Source organism: Perca flavescens, chromosome 7 (genome assembly GCF_004354835.1).
Source record: "Perca flavescens isolate YP-PL-M2 chromosome 7, PFLA_1.0, whole genome shotgun sequence".
Taxonomy (NCBI): Eukaryota; Metazoa; Chordata; class Actinopteri; order Perciformes; family Percidae; genus Perca; species Perca flavescens.
The window spans coordinates 3073312-3090755 of NC_041337.1; the positions used below are offsets into that span (position 1 = coordinate 3073312).

General features: G+C 43.3%; 1 protein-coding gene and 1 long non-coding RNA gene across 2 annotated transcripts; one reads left to right on the forward strand and one right to left on the reverse strand.

Moving 5' to 3' along the window:
- Positions 1-2706: 2706 nt before the first annotated feature.
- Positions 2707-3209, reverse strand: LOC114559129 (uncharacterized). The gene is made up of 3 exons (XR_003693015.1): positions 3087-3209; positions 2909-2986; positions 2707-2832 (listed from the first exon to the last, which is right to left on the reverse strand). It is a non-coding gene; the product is annotated as an uncharacterized LOC114559129 (long non-coding RNA).
- Positions 3210-7039: 3830 nt separating this feature from the next.
- Positions 7040-8379, forward strand: LOC114558172 (piggyBac transposable element-derived protein 4-like). Its single transcript, XM_028581962.1, has 2 exons — positions 7040-7232; positions 7325-8379. Exons 1-2 carry the CDS (start codon positions 7040-7042, stop codon positions 8377-8379), a joined length of 1248 nt encoding a protein of 415 aa, XP_028437763.1.
- The last annotated feature ends 9065 nt before the right edge of the window (positions 8380-17444 follow it).

Sequence of the window (17444 nt, forward strand, 5' to 3'; positions counted from 1 at the left end):
GTGGTCAGTAAGGTTTTCAGATCTGGAACAAAAACACACAACAGTAACTAGTTATGTCCTCCATGAGCAGTAAAGGAAGACAGAACCATTTCGCAGGTGGGGTTTTGCAACATCCAAAACAGTTGCATTACCATATTATTATATGTAATCTGTACGATGCACTCTATTGGCCTGCTGACCCTGGCTCATTTAAGACGCAGTAAATTATCCATTAATAGTAAAGTAGGAAACTACCACTTACTCGTTAGTGTCATTAACATGAATGAAGTTCGGGAAGCCAGCAGTTGTATCCACGGGCACGGATGAGCTGTTTTGAGGACTATTATCTTCTTCGGGAACCAGAATGTCCTGGCAAAGAACAAAAATTCAAACCTGAATAAACTCAATTACCATGAAATAATGAAGTTTAAATTAAATAGTAATAAAAGGAGTCTCACAGCAATGTCTGTGTCCATTACATCATCCCAGGTTACATAAACAGTGCAGGATTCATTGATATGATCAATTATTTTGCCCGTTGTTGTACTTCTTATTGGTGATGCCCTGGCTCTCTGAATAGAGAACACCTCTGTTGCCATGTCATCTGAGCCGACAAAGTCAAATAGGTACTTCAAAACAAGAACAAAAATTTCTAAATATATTAATGATGAGCAGACATAATGCCCTTGTTTAAAGTTCTTATAAAATTAAGAGAACAAAAAAAAAGTGAACATTGACCAAAATTTGGGCGATTTCAGTAAATAAGCAATAACGCTTCAGGAGGTATCTGATATCTAAACGCAATTTTGAAGTAGCTGAATTGGCTGCGTGAGGTCAAATCTCCTCCTTACAACATGACCATCCGGATATTTCACTTGCAGTGGAATGCCATCCTGTGGCTCGGCGCGATTGCTCAAATTAAGCCGTCTTCTTTCCAAAGCCTGTCAAAAGAAAACAAGAAATAAAATAAATCTGTCTATGCTTGGTTCAATTGAAAAAAGCAAATGAGTTACACTATGCCTCTTTGCGTTTTCTGGAAACTTCTACTTCTCTGCGCTGTGCCTGGCCCTGTGTGATGGGAGGAGATGTCCAAATTATCCATCTTCGTCCGCTTATCCGGTATCGGGTCGCGGGGGGAGCAGCTCCAGCAGGGGACCCCAAACTTCCCTTTCCCAAGCCACATTAACCAGCTCCGACTGGGGGATCCCGAGGCGTTCCCAGGCCAGGTTGGAGATATAATCCCTCCACCTAGTCCTGGGTCTTCCCCGAGGCCTCCTCCCAGCTGGACGTGCCTGAAACACCTCCCTAGGGAGGCGCCCACCGACACGAAGGAGCAGCGGCTCTACTCCGAGCTCCTCACAGATGACTGAGCTTCTCACCCTATCTCTAAGGGAGACGCCAGCCACCCTCCTGAGGAAACCCATTTCGGCCGCTTGCACCCTGGATCTCGTTCTTTCGGTCATGACCCAGCCTTCATGACCATAGGTGAGGGAAGGAACGAAAACTGACCGGTAGATTGAGAGCTTTGCCTTCTGGCTCAGCTCTCTTTTCATCACAACGGTGCGATAAATTGAATGTAATACCGTACCCGCTGCGCCGATTCTCTGACCAATCACCCGCTCCATTGTCCCCTCACTCGCGAACAAGACACCAAGGTACTTAAACTCCTTCACTTGGGGTAAGGACTCATTCCCTACCTGAAGAAGGCACTCCATCGGTTTCCTGCTGAGAACCATGGTCTCCGATTTAGAGGTGCTGATCCTCATCCCAACCGCTTCACACTCGGCTGCGAACCGATCCAGTGAGTGCTGAAAGTCACAGGCCGATGATGCCATCAGGACCACATCATCTGCAAAAAGCAGCGATGAGATCCCCAGCCCACCGAACTGCAACCCCTCTCCACCCCAACTACGCCTCGATATCCTGTACATAAATACTACAAACGGGATTGGTGACAAAGCGCAGCTCTGGCGGAGGCCAACCCTCACCTGAAACGAGTCCGACTTACTGCCGAGAACCCGGACACAGCTCTCGCTTTAGTTGTACAGAGATTGGATGGCCCTGAGAAGGGACCCCCTCACCCCATACTCCCGCAGCACCTCCCACAGTATCTCCCGGGGGACACGGTCATACGCCTTCTCCAGATCCACAAAACACATGTAGACTGGTTGGGCATACTCCCAGGCTCCCTCCAGCCTCCTTGCGAGAGTAAAGATCTGGTCCGTTGTTCCACGACCAGGACGGAATCCGCATTGTTCCTCTTCAATCTGAGGTTCGACTATCGACCAAACCCTCCTTTCCAGCACCTTGGAGTAGACTTTATCGGGGAGGCTGAGAAGTGTGATACCCCTGTAATTGGCACACACCCTCTGGTCCCCCTTTTTGAAAAGGGGAACCACCACCCCGGTCTGCCACTCCTTAGGCACTGTCCCAGACTTCCACGCAATGTTGAAGAGGCGTGTCAACCAAGACAACCCCTCCACACCCAGAGCCTTAAGCATTTCTGGAAGGATCTCATCAATCCCTGGGGCTTTGCCACTGTGGAGTTGTTACTCTACCTCAGCAACTTCCACCAGGGAAATTGACGACAATCCCCCATCATCCTCCAGCTCTGCCTCTACCATAGAGGGCGTATTAGTCGGATTTAGGAGTTCCTCAAAGTGCTCCTTCCACCGCCCTATTACCTCCTCAGTTGAGGTCAACAGCGTCCCATCCTGTCCCAAAGCCTGTCAAAAGAAAACAAGAAATAAAATAAATCTGTCTATGCTTGGTTCAATTGAAAAAAGCAAATGAGTTACACTATGCCTCTTTGCGTTTTCTGGAAACGTCTACTTCTCTGCGCTGTGCCTGGCCCTGTGTGAATGAAGGAGATGTCCAAATTAGTTTAATTAATTAATTAATTATCTATCTAATGGCTGAGTGTGCTTACCCTTTCTTGCTTAGTCTGCAGACTTTCAAGGTATTCCTCATCTTACCTTGCACGAAGTGCACGCCACTCATGTAAATCCTATTGGGCAACATTAATTAATTTAAAAACATTAAATCTATTTAGGATTGTTTTATATTCAAAGTCCCTTGTATGAAACTCATAAAAGACAAAAGCTTACATCAGCAAAATCATCTGCTACTTCCACTACATCATCTGCTACTTCCACTACATCATCTGCTACTTCCACCATCTCTGGGTCATGAGATTCCTGTACAACCTGTAAAGCATCCTGAAACACAATAAATGTGATATAGCAATGTCAACAATTTATTGTCTTGAAGTGTAAGTCCGGTGTAAATTGACCCCATGGTCTTTTTCTGCATGAAAATACATCAAATAAGCCATCGAGACAATTTCTTTCGTTGATCAACCATTAAGGGAGAAATCCTTGAGAGATGCGAATAGCCAGACATGGCTAACACAGATTAGCTCGGGCAGTGTACTGAACGCATCCAAAATGGCATTAAATACTTTCCTTTTTGAACTGAACTCCAGTGCATTTGGTAGTCAACTTGTATGGACTGCCTGTCATTATGGACCTAGCCTACTGCCAAGGCTTGTAGACTTGTAAAACCCTTTAATAAACTCTGGGTTCGCTAACCAAGTTGTTGGTGCTTTGTTTTATGTGTAGGGACCCTTATCATGGTACTGCAGAGGTTTGGTGCCATTTTGAGCAATATTAGTGGTTTTTAAAAAAACACCTTTTGGATGCGTTCAGTGCACCGCCCCGAGCTAATCAGTCAGCTATGGCTGTTAACGTCTCTCAGGGATTTCACTTGTAATGGTTGATCAACAAAATAAATTGTCTTGTTGGCTTCTTTGATGCATTTTCATTGGCAAGTTATGCAATTATATATGATGTATAAAATAAGCCTAGAAACAGCTTTAAAAAGACAGTTTTGGTAATGAACACGCACAAAAGGATTGCAATTTTACTTCATGTCTCATTCACTGGTAACCAAACACCGAATATCATACGGAATGTTTAAAACAAACATGACTACGGTTATCAATGCAGAATTGAGCTCGGGCTCGTAAATGGGAGCAATTTCATATATATATATGTATATATATATATATATAGTTACCAACACTGCCTTTAAAAATGGAGCTTACACAGGTATTGATAAAAGGTCATCTTGGTCCAGGCTTTGGCAAGAGTCCTAGACTTCTTCTGCATCCTAAAGAGACCAAATAATGTATTGGTTATTTGATCATCTGAATGGTAACACCTACAATATACTGCTAAAATGTTGGTTTTCACAGACCTGTAAAGTGGTAAAAAAAACATTCTTACATACACCCATCTTGCTGTTCACGGACCTGCTCCGCCAGACTCTCCTTTAAAAAGGAGGGAGTAAATGTTACTAGAACATAGTTCTGTTGTATGCATCAATAGGAATCACCAAGTTCACATGAACAGGTCAAGCCAATACAGTGAAAATTAGATTTACACATTAAAAATTCAGTTTACAATTTAACAGGTCATTTAGCTCAAGGTATGTCAATGTACAGAACCTTTGGGAGTAAATATAAAGCCAATCGATTAAGCTCTCTGCTGGCTTTCAACACAGACGGTGAAAGTGGAGAAACTTGAAGTCTTGTAATTTTTTTATGACAATCTACCCTTGCCAACTCAAAATCAGTGCTGCCCACTCTTGGAAACACATTTCTGAGGACAGCATGGAACTCTTCTGCTGACAAAAACACTGGCACCTTTATTTTCCTCAAAGCTTCCGCTACAATGCAATTGCATAAAATAAAATCACTACAAACAAGTAATTTGTGCAAAATTCTCTTACAGGAACATAAAATGTAGCCTATGAATAATTAAACATATTGTAACATACCTTTTTGTGGGTGGAAGGTTTCCATATCAGGATGGAGGAGGAGACCAACTCTGAAAGTGGCAAGTCTTGTTTGCACCCTCCTCCTTGGCCCTCTACTGGAGGCAGCATTTTCCCTGAAAAGTCTCAACCTGAAAAAGTTACAAAATGTGCAGACCGTAAACGCAAAGCCAAATTAGCCAAGAAAAGGTTTGGCTTTAAATATTATACCAAAAGTAGTTGGTGGCATTATTTATTAGTAAAAAAATAAATAAACCCACATTAAAATTTAACTGCATAGCAAACTCTATTCAATAAGACTTTATTAAGCCCCCCACCCCCCTTCTCCTGACTGATTAGACTCTATCTGCTCCGAGAGATGGTTGAGTTTTCTGACATGACCCCAGAAACCATTAACTATGTCAAAACGACCAAAACTTTCCGGTGACCAGGGAAGGTAAAAGAAAAGGAGAAAAAAAAGCAACAAAGACAGAGGTACAGTAAAGATAATGTGATGAAATGATTTGTCTGTTGCAGAACGATAGTAACCTTTGGCCAAACACGGTTTGCTAATTAATAAATAGAGTTAGCGCGTTTTAACATCAGTTCATGTTATGGAGGGGCCTATAATATATATGAAACTCCCACCTTATATTTCTAAGGGACTTTTGTAAAGATTAGGCTAGATCTAGTCAGCAGGTGTTTACATTTGTCTAAGTTTTTATTTATTGGTTAGCTAACGGTTGACAGTTGTAAGCCTTGTTTGTTAGGTAACACTTTACTTGACAGTACCGACATAACCATGACATGACACTGTCATAACTATGACATGACACTGTCATTGTGTGTTTATAAGGTTTATGTGTCATAAACCTTATAAACAAGTCATAAACGTTTATGACTTCTGTCATTAAGTGTCATTCAGGTTTTTGTCATGACAAGTTGACATTGTTTGGCTTGTCTTGATTATGACAACTTGACATTAATCAAAGTGATATTACCAGAAGTTGTCTTGGTCATGACAAGTTGACATTAAATTTGTCTTGATTATGACAACTTGACATTAATCAAAGTGTCATTACCAGAAGTTGTCTTGGTCATGACAAGTTGACATTAAATTAGTTTTTGATTGTCTTTGTAATGACAACTTGACATTAACCCTTGTGTTGTCCTTCGGGTCATTGGGACCGGTTCGCTATGTATGTGGAGTGGAGTGTATTCGAGTACCTAGCTACCAGCCTGCCTTCCTGGCTGGCTGGCTGGCTGCCTGCCTGCTTCCAACTACTCTCTCGTCGTCCTTTGTCCGAAAAAAAAAAAAAAAAAGCGAGTTCTGGGGTCCCTGACACCCCGAGGCCACAGCCGCCCGCCCGTGCTACCTAACCACCAACCAATCAACCTGCCTGCCTTCCTGGCTGGCTGGCTGGCTGGCTGCCTGCCTGCTTCCAACTACTCTCTCGTCGTCCTTTGTCCGAAAAAAAAAAGCGAGTTCTGGGGTCCCTGAGACCCCGAGGCCACAGCCGCCCCCGCGCGTACGTTCGAGGCACTAGTCCGTCTCGGAAGCACTTCTCTGCGCATTTATCATATTTGTTGTTCTTTGGCTTTTTTTTTTTTTTTTTTTTTCGGTTGGAACCTTTGTTCTTCGGTTCAGGGTTCCGTCCGTGCGGTGCGGGGTGCGAAACCGGCATGGCCCGTTGCGCCGCGCACAACGTCCCAGAAGAAGAAAAAGAAGAAGAAGAATATGAAGAAGAAAAAGAAGAAGAAGAAGAAGAATATGAAGAAGAAAAAGAAGAAGAATATGAAGAAAAAGAAGAAGAAGAAGAAGAAGAATATGAAGAAGAAGAACAAGAACAAGAACAAGAAGAACATGAAGAAGAAGAAGAAGAAGAAGAAGAAGAAGAAGAAGAAGAAGAAGATGACGAAAAAGAGCGCGAGGGCCACGAGGCCGCGGCCGAGAAGGAGACGTTCCTGTCAAGGAACGGCAAAATCGAATGGTCCTCGGAAACACATCACCCACGCCGCCGCCGCAGCGACGCGCCTCGGTCCGGGACGAGTCTAGGCGCTGCGGCGGCGACGACGACGAGGCGAGGGCCCACGGAGTACGCGGCCGCGCGCGTCGTGGACATACCATCGGCATTCCGCCTGTTCGTCACGCCGCGGATGATCGACCTGGCGCTGGCAGCGACGATCCTCGCGGGCGTGTACAGGTCCCGGAACGAGGCCGCGGAGAGCCTGTGGCACGAGGGCCATGCCGATCAAACGGTTCCACGAGTGCTCGAGGATGCTGCGGTTTGACGACCGCGAGACCAGGGCCGCCAGACTGGCCTCGGACAAACTCGCGGCCATACGGGACGTGTGGGACGAGTGGGCGCGACGGCTGCCTCTCCTCTACGACCCGGGCCCCGACGTGACCGTGGACGAGCAGCTGGTTGCCTTTCGCGGTGCGTGTCTGCGTTGTTTTTATGTTTGTGTGTGTGTGTGTGTGTGTGTTTTCTTTCTCCCATTCTCATCCTTCTCTTTGCCCGTGCCGTAGGTCGATGCTCCTTCCGCCAGTACATGCCCAGCAAGCCCGCCAGGTACGGGCTCAAGGTGTGGGCGGCCTGCGACGCCGAGTCCAGCTACGTGTGGAAAATGCAGATCTACACGGGCAAGTCCTCCTCTGCCTCGGAGAAGGAGAAGAACCAGGGCGCCCGTGTAGTGATGGACCTGACCGAGGGGCTGAGCGGCCCGTGCAACATCACGTGCGACAACTTTTTCACCTCCTACGAACTGGCCCGGCGGCTCCTCGACGAGCGGGGACTCACCGTGGTGGGCACGGTGCGCAAAAACAAGCCCGAGCTGCCGCGCGCCCTGCTCGACGCCAAGGGCCGCGCCGTATTCTCGTCCAAGTTCGCCTTCACGCCCGCCGCCGCTCTCGTCTCCTACGTGCCCAAGAGGAACGGGAACGTGCTGCTGCTGAGCACCCTGCACGCGGGGCCCCCGCGACTCGGCCCCGGCAGGCGCGCCAAACCTGACGTCATCCTGCACTACAACGCCACCAAGGGCGGCGTGGACAACCTGGACAAGCTCGTCGGCACGTACAGCTGCCGCAGGAAGACCGGGCGCTGGCCCCTCGCCGTGTTCCACAACGTCCTCAACGTGTCCGCCTACAACGCCTTCGTGCTGTGGCGCGAGCTCAGGCCCGAGTGGATGCGCGGCAAGCTCAACAAGAGGAGGGCCTTCCTCGAGCGGCTGGGCGGGGAGCTCGTGACTCCGCTCGTCGAGAGACGCCGGCGTCTGCCTCGCACGGAAGCCTCCGCTGCGCTCGTCAAAAAAGCGGCGGTTGCGAGGTCCTCGGCCGCCTCAGCCGAGGCTGAGGCCGAGGAGGATGAGGCTGAGGAGGAGGCTGAGGAGGACCATGGCGACGGCCCCGGGCGCGCGGAACCGGACGCCGCCGCTCCTACGGGGCCCGGCAAGCGGAAGAGGTACAGAGGTCAGCGCTGTACCAGGAGCAAGGACCGCAAAACCCGCACCGTGTGCTGCGGTTGCGAGAGATACATCTGCGGGAGCTGCGTGAGGGCCTACTGCCCGGAATGCGTGGACCCGTAGAAAGCCTTGCTTGCCTGCCTGCATGCCTGCCTGCCTCTCTCTCTCTCTCTCTCTCTCTCTCTCTCTCTCTCTCTCTCTCTCTGCTACCTTCGCTCTCGTCCTTTCGGCAGGGGTCCCCCGGACCCCGCCTTGGGTACGATCGTATTTTCGCCGCGGCTCGAGACCTCCTCCCGTGGGTCACGGAGACCCTCGGCCGTGTGATTGTGATTGTGTTACATCCAAACGTACCTCACTATCGCAAGGGCTAAAGGACAACACAAGGGTTAATGACAGAAGTCATAAACATTTATGTTTATGATCCATGTTAAAGTGCACATCATTAATTGTGATTACTGCAGTTTACATTCAAACGCATTCTCACTAATCAGCATTTCCCTATAATGACAAATTAAATAATCAATTTCATATACTGAAATGCAATGTATATCAATGTACATCAGTGAAAGTTTTTCATCTTTTTTCATTTTTATTATTTAATTTTATTCTTGAAATAATTTATTTTATTATTAGACTAACACCCAACGGTGTCACTTACTCCTCTCTTCAGATGCGCTGTTTAAATATCTGAATCCACCCCCTGCAAATCCTGGGCCATCTACAGTTTTTCCGAGTGAAAACGTCACCATTCACGTAACGTCCTGTGGGAATCAGAGGTGGGAAACTCGGGCTGGATTTTGATACCCGAGTTCCCCAGTTGGTGATGCGTTGTTGACAACTGACGTTTGATGGAGGCGACTTTGGTTCACTGAACATAGTAGGTAAATACATGAGGGGATGAGTAAATTAGGAACAGGTGAGACAACAGGTGAAACACATCAGGGCGGGGCAGGACAATCAACAAAGGAGGGAAAACACAGGAAGTAAACTGGACAAGACAGAAAACCAGACTATCACAATAAAACTAGAAACAGAACACAACCAGGGATAATCACAACACTGAACACAAAATACAGACCACAATACACAAAACAGGATACATCAATACAACCGGGAACAGAAATACACAGAATGAATATACAATCACAGGAAACCCACAGAAATCAGTAATACAGGCAACCGAAATAAGCAAACAGGTCACAGATATGTCCATAGCATCACAATTTTCTTGTCAACTGGTTTCTCTAAAAATAAAATAAAACATCAAAGACAATTCAGTTTCTTGCATGCATATATGTATGTATGTAACTGGCACTGGAATTTACTGCGATGCAAGGGGGGCGCCACCTAAAATCTTGCCTAGGGCACGAAATAGGGCAGGGTTGGGCCTGAAACGTAGGCCTAACTGTCAAACTATAATTTTACTGCTATCAACAAATAGAGCTGCTGAAATGGCGTGAGTCGAGCCCTCCATTTTATAAAACCTTAAATGGCTGAAATCTTTCTATCCAACGTGTCGTTTCCAAACATGGCATTTTTGCCAAGTTAACTTGCTAAATAGGCTAACGTTAGCCAACACTTCAGCACACACTTCAACCATGAATGCATTAATGTTATAAGAATCCCAACTTGTCTCTACAATGTACAAATTCACTGAGACAACGTCACGGAATATTTTATTAACATTACTTAAATAAGACTAAATTACTTCATCAATGGTTTATTTTGGTTAGCTTAAAGAGACTGAACATAAATAATGTTACAATAGCAACGCAAACTTCAACCTTGTGTACATCACTTGGGGTCCTTTACAGATAACTTAAAGTACTTACCTTTCTACAAGACTCTCAGAAGAACTCGCCTGCTCCTGTCTGTTCTGAATTCTTTCAGTTACACCATTAAATCTGTCTCTCATAGCACACGTAATCTCGACCTCGACTCGACATGATGCACCGTCCGCCACCAAAGGAGTGCTGAACCATGCAGCCACGGCTTCTTTTAATGTCCATGAGCCACGGCCAGGTGACTGCAAATTAGTGGGGGAGGGGAAGCAGCGTTGTGATTGGCTGCAGTTTAACAAGCAAAAACGCAGCCTTCAACTGACCTCCACCTCTTGCTCTTGAGTCAAGCCTGTTTCTTGTTTTTTTTTTTCAATCTCGAAATCTTTATTTTAGATTACGAACAAGCAGACAATCGGCAAAAATAGATATTCATACAAACATCATCCGATTTACATGAAACTTCTAATGTATGGTCTACATGTGATACTGAGCCGCCCCTAACCACGCTCCCCTTTCATAACATTTGAACCGTTTAAGGTAGAGTCTTATGTGAGGTATCAATGAACTCAGCAGAGAGTTCCTTTTTTATTGGTAAAGGGTGGCCCCGACCCCTGTGCTTTGGCCACACCCCCTTTCACAGCTAATGAACTGTATGACGTAGAGTCTTGTGTGAGGTATCATTGAACTCAGCAGGGAGTTCCCTTTTCATTGGTGAAGATTTGCAGTGTCTGTCGCAAGTAGCGGCGTTCGCCAGTAACCCCAATGAGCGCAGAGGCGCGAGGGCCCGTCCAACGCTGCTCACAGCTTTAATGTTTTATTTGAGCCTCTTATTTCAGAAAGAATGAACAGTAACGGTTAGCAATAAAAGGTGAGCCTACTACTTCTTTGCTTTGAGCCAGTTACTCAAACAGACAAGCCTGTTGACATTTTCAGACAACAGGGAAGCTCGCTTATTTTGTTCAACATGCCCAGACAGTGAAAACAACATTTCAGAAGGTACTGATGTGGCCGGTGTCGCTAATTTCTTGCGTGCAAGGCAGGCCATTTGACCGTGTGCCCCTTCATGTGTGGACCACCATTCCTTGGGACAGTCATCCATGCCAGTAAGAGGCTCTGCCTTGTAGAGCTCCAGAAATTGCTCAATGGAACCATTTGGCAACTTTTTAAAAGTAAACTTTCCATTCAGAATCTTAGTGGCATCCATTTCGGCATCTCGCGCTCGCCATCCACTCAAAACGTAACGTTAGCCTAGTACTCTTGCCTGTTGTTTTGTGTCCGGGCTAACTAGATCCTGTGTGGTGTTGTAGTTTTTCTAACGTTACTAGTTGTTGCAACAGCATGTGAAAAAACTACAAAGGTTGCTAGGCCAAAAAGAACGTTAATCTCTCGATAAAAAATGTTACGCCGTTAAAATGGGTTTGCGTTAACGCCGTTAATAACGCGTTTAACTGACAGCATTTAAAATAACATATTGTTTAATTATATATATTTTTTTTTTATTATTTTTTAAATGACATTGAAACTTTTAATATTTATGAATAACATTACTTTGAATTTCTGTTTGGATATCATGATATTAAGGGAGAGAAGACAATGAGAGAGAGACAGGTAATACAGACGTCAATGTTCAGAGATATCAAGGGACAACACTGCCACCACCAACAGTTGAAGGATACAGGGAAAGTGACAGTGAAGACAAACAAAAGTCAGAGACAAAGACAAGGAAGAGAAAAGTACAAACAGCTTTTCAGTCTAGTGATGACAGTGATAGCACAACTGAAGGAGATGACACAGGGACAACACAGTCACCACCAACAGTTGAAGGATACAGGGAAAGTGACAGTGAAGACGAACAAAATCCAGACACAAAGGGAAAGAAAAGTACAAACAGCTGTTCAGTCTAGTGAAGACAGTGATAGCACAACTGAAGGAGATGACACAGGGACAACACAGTCATCACCAACAGTTGAAGGATACAGGGAAAGTGACAGCAAAGATGAACAAAATTCAGGGACAAAGAAAAGGAAAACTACAAACAGCTGTTCACTCTACTGAAGACAGTGATAGCACAACTGAAGGAGATGACACAGGGACAACACAGTCACCACCAACAGTTGAACTGAAGGGAGTGAACTGTCCAATACATCCACACAAAGGTCTGTACCAAGTGAAAAAAGGTTTACTGGATGATGTAACTGAAAGTACAAAAAAAATGTCTGAGACAGAGGATGACAGTGAAGCCGAAAAAGGCTCAGAAATATGTGGGAAGGAAACAAAGATGGGGGACAGAAAGACAGAAAAGAGAGAAGAGCACACAAAACAAAATGATAAAGAAGACACGTACAGGACGTGCATAGTAGGACCAAAAAACTTCAAATTTAAGGTACCAAGAAAAAATTGGAACAAAATAAAGCCAAACAAAGGACAAAGAAAACTGAGACCTACATGGAGGGACATATTTTACAAGTAATTTAGAAAAAGTAACTCATCGTGCACATTAGCTTTTAAATATAAAAATATATTCGAACACGTGACAGCCGGAAAAAAATTTTGCCATACCTCCAGTGCACATTTGAAGGTTGTGAGGCAGTGGATACTTTCACTAGGAAAAGACCACCAAAATCAAAGGCAAGAAATATTACTGTCATGGTGACACGGTTTGGAGAAGTTAGCCACCTACAGTCAGAAAGAAAATGTAGACCTGCAAGATACCTACGGAGAGGAAAGATCGCGAAAGCAGTAAAAAGTGGTGTGAGCAACTGCTATTATGAATAGTTGAAAAACACACCTGTGGAAGAGATCATGGCTGGTAATATAACCAGAAGCCTCACAAAGGATGTCTGAAAAAAAATATCTTCCGAGATCAGAAGTGTTGCAAGTCACTGCCACAGTGTTCCATCTATATCCCACTGGCTTATGGAGTTCAAGAGGAGGCTGTCCCACATTACCAGGGGAAAAATTGCACAAATAGAGATTACAGCTGGGCATTGATGAACAGTGTGCTCATCTCTTTTAACCAAGAGGATGTCTCTGCATACCTTTGCAGAGCATTCGAGATTTTGTCGGGACAAAACCAAGAAAATCCAAATTTCACGGTGCTCCATTTGTGTTCTGCACACATACTAAAGGCATTCTCACAGGCCTTTGGGAGAACAACCAGTGGCAGAGGTATAAAGGAGTATGCAACATACAGTTTTGCATACCTGCTGAACTGTGCAAGCATGCCAGAAGCCCTTGAGGTTTTCTATCACACGTGTGTGCAATTTGATGCAGAACAGCTCAAAGACTCAGTCAACATCAGTGCAAGGTACCTGGATAACTGCATTTCAAAGAGTCGAGACATGGATATTGAAGAAACACAAGAGGGGAGCAGGACCAGTGATTCCAGTGACCCTATCAAAGGGTATTCTTGCAAGGTCCCCATTCACTCAGGCTTTTGAACTAAGAAGGGAGCAAGCCACATGTGATGTCCTGTCTGTTGACACAGCAGACAAAAGCAACCAATACCACTGCCCAGGGATAATTAATATTGTTTAAGACATACATGGGGATCTTTCCCTTGTGGATAGGTGTACTACTAGGTGATCTGTCAAGGCATTGTCAAGAATCTGTCACAAGAGGAACATGCAAAACGCGGGAAACCAACTGTCATGTTGAACTATGGTTTGAGTTGGTGAAACACAACATCTTGTGTAAAAAGAAATACCTTAGACCTGCAGAGTTTGTTTCAGAAATGTTTGCCTCAGTAAAGGGAAGGTATGTTGAACATATAATTCAACATATCCTGCCAATTGAAATACTGGCTAGAAACCTTCAAAGCTCTGTTAAGCCAGAAGATGACCCAGAAGAGCAGTGGTGTAAGAGGGACACCTCTTCTGGCAGCTCAAAGCCCAAATCCAAATATTTCAATCCTCCAAGACATCTTCCAAACCCCAAGACCAAGAAGAAAATGAAAGTTGACTGCTCAACTTTCATTTTCCAACAGGTTGAAGATGCACATGTAAGTAATGTAAAGTTTTATAAATGACAGATTGTAAGATAAAGGACATGAAATAGATGAGTAGGTAAATGTTTATGGTTATTTTTCCTCCTCATTGCACTGGGTAGAGACAGTGACGATGCAATAGAATTACTGGAGTTTTATAGCAGCTCACATTTGACATTATAGACTTAAATCATAGATCATATACCTTAATTCCTGCATGGCTTTCAATGTTAATCCTTACTTTCAGTTAACCTTGCTTCGGAAAAAGAGGGCAAGATGATTGTTGCAGTACTGCCATCACAAGTGAAGGGTCGGAGCATCTTCATCCACCACACTGAGCTACGGTCACTACGACCCCACCTGTGGTTGACAGGAGAGGTAGGCATATTAAAAGTTCTTCCTCTCCCTGCTTGTCTAAGTGTCTTGTTTGTAAAGACACACACACACAACTAAAGCAGAAAATTTATGTTAACGAAGACAATTATGGGACAGACTTACTATATCAACCCCATGAATGGATTGATGTTACCAACCAATGCATTTTAATACAGTATTAATACATTATACAAATTGAACTGTCCATAATACAGAGGAAATGGGGGGTGCATTTTAATGTCCCCTATTCCTAATGCCTTTATAGTGGTTATAAGTTATAAAAGAAAGTTGGGTGACACTTTACTTGAAGGTACCTACATAAGCATGACTGTCATAACTATGGCATGACACTTGAAATGTCAAACATTATAAACATGTCATAAACGTTTATGACTTCTGTCATTAAGTGCCATTAGGTTTTGTTCATGCCAAGTTGACAGTCTTTGGGTTGTCTTGATTATGACAAGTTGACATTAATCAAAGTGACATTAACATATTATGTCTTTGTCAAGACAACTTGACATAAATGGAAAATGCACCTCTTTTTGTAATAAAGGATAATTCCATTATTTAGCACTTTGACCTTCCTTTTTGGATTGTCTAGGATGAAATAAAGTGATTGACAATGGTCCTGTCTTGGGTATTTGGCTCATTTAGAATCGCCCCTAGCCTCCTTCAGAAAGGGTGGATACAGGTAATCAGAGTAGTATCAAAATACAAAATGCTAAATAAAACATGACAGAAACTGTATTTCGCTATGTTACTTGTTTTGGAACATCAACGAACACCACTAACCACTCGTTGAGTTGCACATTGGTGGTTTTAAGGACAGGTTTGAGATTGCCCATAGCCAGCCATTCTTAAGCAGGCTAGGGGGGATTCTAAATTAGCCAAATATCCGAGACCGGACCAATCGTCAAAATTTCGGTGTCAACCACTCTATTTCAAAGTGCTAAATAGTGGAATTATCCTTTAATGACATGTTGACATAATGATAATTATAATTAGATGAATAAGGTTACAGACCAATTCTAGCACTTGGTCAGATAGATGTGTGACAGGATATGTCACAAAACTGGCTGTCATGAAACCACTATGACAGTGAAATTAATACATTTTTAGACCTGAGTAAAGTGGTAACATTTTGATGTGTCATTAAGATATCTGGTTATTATCAAGTTGTCATAACAATGACATCCCAAACTAATTTAATGTGAACTTGTCATGTCAAAGACAACTTCTGGTAATGTCACTTTGATTAATATCAAGTTGTTATAATCAAGACAACCCAAAGAATGTCAACTTGTCATGAACAAAACCGAGTGGCACTTAATGAACAAAGTCATAAATGTTTATGATTTGAATATAATGTTTATGACAACTTCATGACAAGTCATATTTATGACAGTGTCATGTCATGCTTACGTAGGTACCTTCAAGTAAAGTGTTACCGAAAGGGGTTGGTTGGTTTACAGCTGCTACTCTGAGTGAGTGGTGATCTCATGATAGGCCAACAATATATGCCAGAATTACGTTATTCATTTCAATGGCCAAAAAAAGTATTTAGCGTTCATATGGCGATGCTGTATGCTAATGTTAATCAAACATTATGTTGTGTATATCAGATAATTCAGGTATTGATGCATCTCAGTGCCTATACATACAACATGGTGGACACCATCTACTTGATGGACCATTACACTGCAGGTGTGATTTAGTTTGACAGAGCTACAATACACTGCCAACGTTTACCTAAGGTAATATGTTCAGTGTCTGTTTGTGCATTTGATGGTATGTTGTGTGATGGGGATTCACTATAGTGCATGAAATAGCTGTGATGAGAATCTTCAAGTCCTCTTCATAAGGAAGCACTATGCATTTTCACTGTCTGAAAGCTTACTTGTCCATGCCAACATTTCTATCAAAAGATTATGATACTATACTTGTCATAGGTAAACAACTAACTAACATGTTAATCAAATCATCATCAAACATTGTTTTTTTTTTCATGCTGTAGGTAAACTTTGAAATTTATGATGCAATTCTGTCATTCGTCCATGTGAATAATAATCATTGGAACATGCTGGTTTGTTGCTTTCTTAATTTTCATTCATTCAGATGTTTGTTTTCACATAGTGAAATAAAGTAGGGATGCACGATATTGGATTTTGGCCGATATTTTCAAACTCATTTTGGCCGATACCGATATATAAACATTTTCCCCCTGATGTATATACACTTAAGTTTTACTGAAGAGAAATCCAAGTCTTTCTCCTGTACTACCTTTACCTTATTACACTGTACTACCTTTACCTTATTACACTCATGTGTGATAGATATGGCAATTCACAAGACAAGCAACATTTAATTCTACCATAAATGTATCATTTTACAAATGTAAACAGATATTCACCCCTGAAAAAATAGATAAATTATTTCACTTGGAAGAGAATAAATGATATGTCAGTGCCACATTTTATTTTTTATTTCAGACTTCAAACTTCAGTCCTTACGAGTAAAATAGATTAAAAAAAATACATTTTCAAATAAAAAATGTACATCCATCTCCTACATGAACAGGTCTGCCAAATGCTTCCCTGACATAATAGTTGACATTGTACTGAAACTTACAGTGGTAACAAAAAAGCAGCTGTAGTCCAGATACACTTCAGTCCTTAGGACCCACTTCAAAGTATAATCAAACTTTAAAACCAAGCTAAAATATATTCTTGTGAGCCACACACAGTGCTGTAACAACTCAGTGACAAACAGTGCGATCGAAAAAAATACAAGAACATTTTATCCTTCACTTGAACTTGAGTCGTGCAAACCTTTTCAGTCCAACTAACTAGGGTAACAACTTCAGCTGACCGGTTCAGCTATTTTTTTAATACCAGAGTTAGGTTTTTCTTCACAAAAATTAGCATCTCTGCTTTTTCACCATCCATTCGATTTCTCTTTTCGTCTATCACATCAGAGGCAACGCTAAACAGCCGTTCACTGTCAACACTCGTGCAGGGCGCACACAGGTATTTGCGTGCAGCAGG